At 57.7% G+C, this 6,000-nt stretch overlaps 1 protein-coding gene across 5 annotated transcripts in view; it reads left to right on the top strand.

Annotated features, from left to right (window-relative positions):
• Nucleotides 1-1,556: 1,556 nt before the first annotated feature.
• Nucleotides 1,557-6,000, top strand: part of ACSF3 (acyl-CoA synthetase family member 3) — a 52,206-nt gene continuing 47,762 nt past the window's right edge. The window contains exons 1-3 of one of the 5 annotated variants that reach the window (XM_069026609.1): nt 1,760-1,849; nt 2,253-2,441; nt 4,150-4,871. In XM_069026609.1, coding sequence (XP_068882710.1) covers nt 4,179-4,871 — 693 coding nt within the window. In that variant the 5' untranslated portion in view covers nt 1,760-1,849; nt 2,253-2,441; nt 4,150-4,178. Of the gene's footprint in view, nt 1,620-1,726; nt 1,850-2,252; nt 2,442-4,149; nt 4,872-6,000 lie in introns of those variants that run through there. The other 4 variants (XM_069026610.1, XM_069026612.1, XM_069026611.1 and 1 more) reach the window with 4 other exon arrangements.

Raw genomic sequence — 6,000 nt, 5'->3', positions numbered from 1 at the left:
GCCGCTCCTGGCACGTCCTTGGATGTCCCAGCTCTGTCCCCACCAAGTGCACCCTGTGCCCGGCAGTTCCTGGACTGCCACAGAGGTGTTGGCACCCTGCTGGCACCCTGGGGAGGGGGTTAATCCCTGCAGGGGCCCGGGGGAGGCTGGTGACAGACGGAGTGTGGAGCATGCCAGTGGCGGTGGCAGGGCCAGGGTGGGTGCTGGGCACACCTGCAGGGCTGCCCTGAGCCCTCTGCAGCGATGCCGCTGGCACTGGGGCCGACCCGGCGCTGCTGGGAGCCTCCTGTGGCAGCTCTGCATGGGGCAGGCAGGTGGTGGGGGGAGGGATTGGGGGGTAAAATGGGGAGGGGGGTGAGAGCTGTGCCGTGGGGATGCAGCCGTGCGATGGGGAGGGACTGGGGAAGGAGGGGTGTGATGGGGAAGCGTGCAGGGGGGAGGAAACGGGGACAGGGCCGTGCTACAGGGAGGGAGTTTTGCCACAGCTGAGAAACGCTGAGGGGACATGAGAAATGGGGATGGAGTGGGAAGGGATGGAGTGGGAAGGCGTGTGATGGCAGTCATGCAACGGGGACGGAGTTGTGCAGCGGGGAGGAGGGAAATGAGCCGGGGTGTTGATGAAATGGGGACGGAGGTTGTGATGGGGAACCATGAAACGAGGAGGGAGGCGTGTGACGGAGGGGGAACCACGGTGAAATGGGGACGGAGCCGTGCAACGCATCCGCTGGGGAGCTGTGTGACTGTGCAAGAGTTGTGCCATGGGGAGCTGTGCCATGGGGAGCTGTGCCATGGGGAGCCGTGCCATGAGGAGGGAGCTGTGCCATGAGGAGGGAGCTGTGCCATGAGGACAGAGCTGTGCCATGAGGAGGGAGCTGTGCCATGGTGCTCCGGGAGCAGGGCTGTGCGGAGCGTTGGGTGCTCTCCCCACCAGCACTGGGATCCCAGCCCCGTTTCCGCTCCCACCCCGCTGCGCCTCGCGGGCCGCGGCCCCGGTGGAAACGCACCTGGGGAGTGGGTGGGGGTCACCCCGGCCGTGCCGCTTCACGGCCCGCCGCGCACGGCCGGAAAAACACGGCTCCAGCGCGGGAGCCAGGCCTGGGAGGGACGTGCCATGTGCCACCACGGGCACCTCTGTGCATCCCCGGGATGTCTGTGTGTCCCTATGGACTTTGTGCATCCCTGGGATGCCCGTGTGTGCCCAAGATGTCTGTGTGTCCCCAAGGTGTCTGTGTGTCCCTAAGGTGTCTGTGCGTCCCCAAGGTGTCTGTGTACTGTCCACACCGTGAAGGTTCCATGAGTCCTGGCCACCCATGAACCCTGCCCAGGTCCCAAAATCCTGCACACGGGGCACATGGCCCCAGGGCCCGCGGGGTAGATGTGCAGCTCCACGGCGTCACACGTGCCCGCCATGACATCCGAGGTGACACTCCAGGGGGCTGCAGGGACAGTAGGCCCCGCGGCGTCCCGGCCCCGCCCCTGTAGGCGGTTTGGGGCCAAATCCCCACAAATCAGGTGCGGGGTGGCGGGGGGGGGGAGAACATTCGTGCGCGGAACGTTCGGGTCGCGGCGCCACGTTCCCGCCGGAGCTGTTCGCGGCCGGACCGGTCCCCCGGCGGCAGGTGAGGCCCCGCGTGGCTGCGGGAGGCGGCGGGGCCGGGACGGCCCCGGGACGGCCCCAAAGCCAGGGCGAGCCGGGGTCTGCTGCCCTCGGCCCGGTGCACTCGGACCCGGCTCTCCTTCCCTGCGGCACCCGCTGGCTGCGGGGCCTGCGGCGGGGCCGCGTCCGTGCCCGCGGTACCTCGGGAATGGCGGGGCGAGGTTTTTTCCTATTCCTGCTCTGGGATGTGCCGTGAGTAGGCTGCGGGCAGAGAGCTGGAGGGTGGGAATCGGCTCCGGAATGAGAATAGAATAAAGCCCTGTGAGGGTGGGCAGGCCCTGGCACAGGGTGCCCAGAGAAGCTGTGGCTGCCCCTGGATCCCTGGCAGTGTCCGAGGCCAGGCTGGACACTGGGGCTTGGAGCAGTGGAAGGTGGGACTGGATGGGCTTTAAGGTCCTTTCCAATCCAAACCTTTCCCTAGTTTTTGTTTTGTGAGAAGGGAAGGACAGTCAGCATCTCGGCCATCATTTAAAACCTTTTCCAAGTCTCTTTCTCTTAGTTACTTTATGATTACAGATTACAGTATTACTGTACAGAATACAGTATTTTAAAATTATTTTTTAAAAACAAAGTATTTTTTACATCTCTCTTGTAGAAACAGCCGGGAATCCCTCTGTATTTGCATGCCTGTGGATGAGGAAGGGGTGGGATCCTGGAGGTCAGCCGTGCACTGCTCACAGCTGGAGCGATGATTATTCCCGTAACAACCCAGTCTGGAATAGCTCAGAGTAACTCCAAGGATCATTTTACTCCAGGAGATGCATTTTGTGGCCTTTGTGCTCAGGTAGTGCAGAGCAGGATGGCACAAAGGGGACAGGGGTGTGCAGTGGGTCAGCTCCCAGTTTGCACTGGTTTTGTTGTGCTGGGAGCTGGGGAGAGCCCTCCAGCTGCTTTGAATTCTTCAGTCGCAGGAGGATGAGGGCTTGGATTTTCCCTTCCCAAGGGGGTTTGAACCTTCCCTTCCGAGGCAGCAGAGCCACAGCTCTGCACTGCCACCATCTTCCCATGGGCTCTAGGGACAAACTTTGTTTCTGGGTGTGCTGTGCCAGAGCAGCAGTGATCCCTGAGCAGTGGGAGGGGATGGGAAACAGCCCCTGCTGGATTTACTTCCCTCTGTCCCAAGTGTCTGCACGCACCATCACCCCAGCTCTCTGAAATCCATCATTCCCAGGCCTGGCTGAAGGTGCTGCTGTTCATTACTCCATTAAATACAGGATGGTGGGAATGGGGTTTTTGGAAGGAGCTGGAGGAACAGTGGGAGCACTGAGAGCATCAGCCACGCTCATCCTGGGAAAACACAGCTTCCAGTTCATGTCCCTCGTAATGCTCAGGGCATTAACACCTTGCCATGGCCACGGGTTCAGTTTAGGCTGTGAATTAGGTCGGGTTTTTACACTTTAGTCTCTCCAGAGCAATGCAAAGACATCACATGAGCTCTGCCGTGACCTGCTTTGTTTTTTTCCATGCTGGTGGCGAATGTCAGGAGTTCCCACGGTCACCCCGCTCTGGGCTTGAAGCCACTGTGCTCCCCCAGATGTTTCCACCCTAAATCACAAGCTTGTTTTGCAGAAGCACAAATTGAGGTTGATTTGCAAAAGAAAATCTGAGCAGGGCCAGTGTCTGGGTGGGGAAAGGCTCTGGAGGGGAGAGACCACAGGGCTCACGAAAATAAACACTTGTGCAGCCTGAGCTGGGGGCAGCCCTGGTCAGCTCTTCCCTGGGGAGCTGCCAGGCTGGATCCCCTTTGTTCCAGCTCTTCCCCACAGTGGGAAGCTGGGCTGGGAGGCTCTTTGAGCTGAGCTGCTCCTCTAATAGGCATTTAGCAAGAAAAGGGTAAAAATCAGGTTGTTATTGCCGGCGTCAAGGAGGTGTCACGGGCGCTGCTGGAGAGGGAGAACTTGTCATCCTTTGGCTGTTTCCTCTTGTCATGGAACCTCTCTGGGGATATTTCGGTGCTGATTGGATTCTGGGCAGCAGATCCCTCTCTCTCCTGCCACCGCCCTGTTCTCTCCTCTCTGCTTCCCGGTGCTGTATGGAGAGGGTGCTCCAGGCTGTGCAGAGGGATTTAGGATTCTTCACAGAATCATGGAATGGTTTGGGTTGGAAAGGACCTTAAAGCTCATCTCGTTCCACCCCCTGCCTGCCAGCAGCCTGGGATAGTGGAAGGTGTCCCTGCCCATGGCAGGGAATGGAACTGGGCTTTGAGGTCCCTTCCAACCTAAACCATTCTGGGATTCTATGAAAACTGGCTCATAATTTAAATTAGCTGGATTGTAGGGATTGGAGGCTGTGCAGGGAAGGGTCTCTTCCTCCTGTCCATCGTGGCAGGACCCAGGGAAGCTCAGACTGCCCAGGATGTGGCACTCTGAGGCAAGGACATAAATTATACAGCAGATATTATTCAAATGAAGGCTGCCACTCTCCCTGGGTGGGAATAACCCCCTGGGTAATCCCTGCCCGTACTTATCAGCTCCCATAATTGCTTTCTGCAGAATCGCTTCAGCCCAGCCGTGCTGGCAGGATGCTGCTCCCCCTGCTCTTCCCCCAGGTGTGCCGGCCCCTCCGCTGCCTCCTCCGGGACCTGTCCCGCTGCAGATGGGATGGGAAGAGGGCTGGCTGTCCCCACAGGGCTCTGCACACAGCCTGGGCTACCTACAGCAGTGACATCACCCCTGTGTTCACCAGGGCTCTGGCTTTTGGTGACAAAGTGGCCATCGTTGACCAGAATGGGGAGCACACGTACAGGGACCTGCTCAGCCGGAGCCTCCACTTATCCCAGGAGATCTGCAGGGTCCTGAAGTGCCCCAGCAGGGACCTGAGGGAAGAGAGGATCTCGTTTCTGTGCCCCAATGATGCCTCCTACGTGGTGGCCCAGTGGGCTTCGTGGATGAGCGGGGCCATAGCGGTGCCCCTGTACAGGAAACACCCTGTGCCGGAGCTGGAATACGTGATCCAGGATTCCCAGAGCGCTCTGCTCATCGCTGCCGAAGAGTTCGTGGGGAAAATAACCCCCAGTGCCAAGAAACTGGGAGTCCCGGTGCTGCCACTTCCCAGGTCTGGTGGTGATGGATCCACGAGCCCTGCAGCCATGGAGGAGGGGCCCTTGTCGAGCTGTTCCTCGTGGAAGGACAGAGGAGCCATGATCATCTACACCAGCGGGACGACGGGGAGGCCCAAGGGTGTCCTCAGCACCCACGAGAACGTGCAGGCTGTGGTGAGTGCTGCTGCCCCTCTGCTGAGCTCGTGCCAAGGTACAAAGTCTTGGAATCTGGGGGGGGATTTGGGGTTACAAACACACCTTCACATTCCTAAATTCCTGCAGACAGCTGTGGGGCTGCAGCTCTGGAATCCTTCACACTCGGAAGGTGAACGCACAGCAGCGCGTGAGGCTCTAAACCGTGGCCTGTTCATGCTGCAGCTGCATCCCAAGGCAGGTGGATTCTCCTCCCTGCTTTCCTGGAAAGCAGAAGGGATGAAACCTGCAGTAAAAAACCTGATTTCTTTGCAGATTGCTTTTCTACCCTGTGACTAGGGGAGAATCTTTGCTTCTAATTGGAAAATATCTTAGCCCTGCCCAGTGCTGTGTGAAGCCTGTGCATTATTCAGCTCTGTATCCCCAAGGCAAAAACTCCATTAGCTCTCAGAGCCAAAAGGAATTAAAAGTTTGAATAAGCCTGCTGACTACCTCACCACTTGGTTATCAGTGCCTGCAACTGCCAGACTCCTGCCATTAGGGAGAGAGGGCAGGGAAGGCAGGGAGCTCCGAGAGCTGATGGTGCTCGGGGTGCTCGGATACCGCAGTGTCCCGAGAGGAATGAAAGCCTTGACGGATAGAGCCATGCCTTGGCTATATTGGGCAAAGAATCTGTTCCCTTACAAATATGCTGATTATTTGGGGGGTGGCCTGAGCAGTCCCCATCCTTTGTGCTGTCCAGCAGGAAGCCTAAAAGCTGCTCCCTGCCCTGTGGAAGAGGGCTGTGAGAGACACGACCAAATTCCACTGTTCAGATGCTTTTCTTATTTTTAGGTGGCTGGAAATAAGCTTTGCAATTGCCAGTGCTGGGCTCTGAAGGGCATTGTTGACCCAGAAACCTGATAATTATCCCTTCAGATAATTATCCCTTCAGAGCAGAGTGTTTTGGAAGCTTGCTACTCGCATGTTTTTTACTAACATGAAACCTACTTTCTGTTTATCAGCAATTTCCTGCTCCTGCTGATTATCCCTTACAGGTGCTAAAAGCCTGATGTCATCAGTGTCCAAACCATGGCAACAGAATTCTGGGAAAATCAGCTTTTTGATTACTATTTCTGCCAAATCTGTACGTGCAGCAGCAGATTAATAT

Source organism: Aphelocoma coerulescens, chromosome 11 (genome assembly GCF_041296385.1).
Source record: "Aphelocoma coerulescens isolate FSJ_1873_10779 chromosome 11, UR_Acoe_1.0, whole genome shotgun sequence".
Lineage (NCBI taxonomy): Eukaryota > Metazoa > Chordata > Aves > Passeriformes > Corvidae > Aphelocoma > Aphelocoma coerulescens.
Note: the sequence above shows the minus strand (reverse complement) of the source record. Positions and strands in the feature narration are given on the sequence as shown.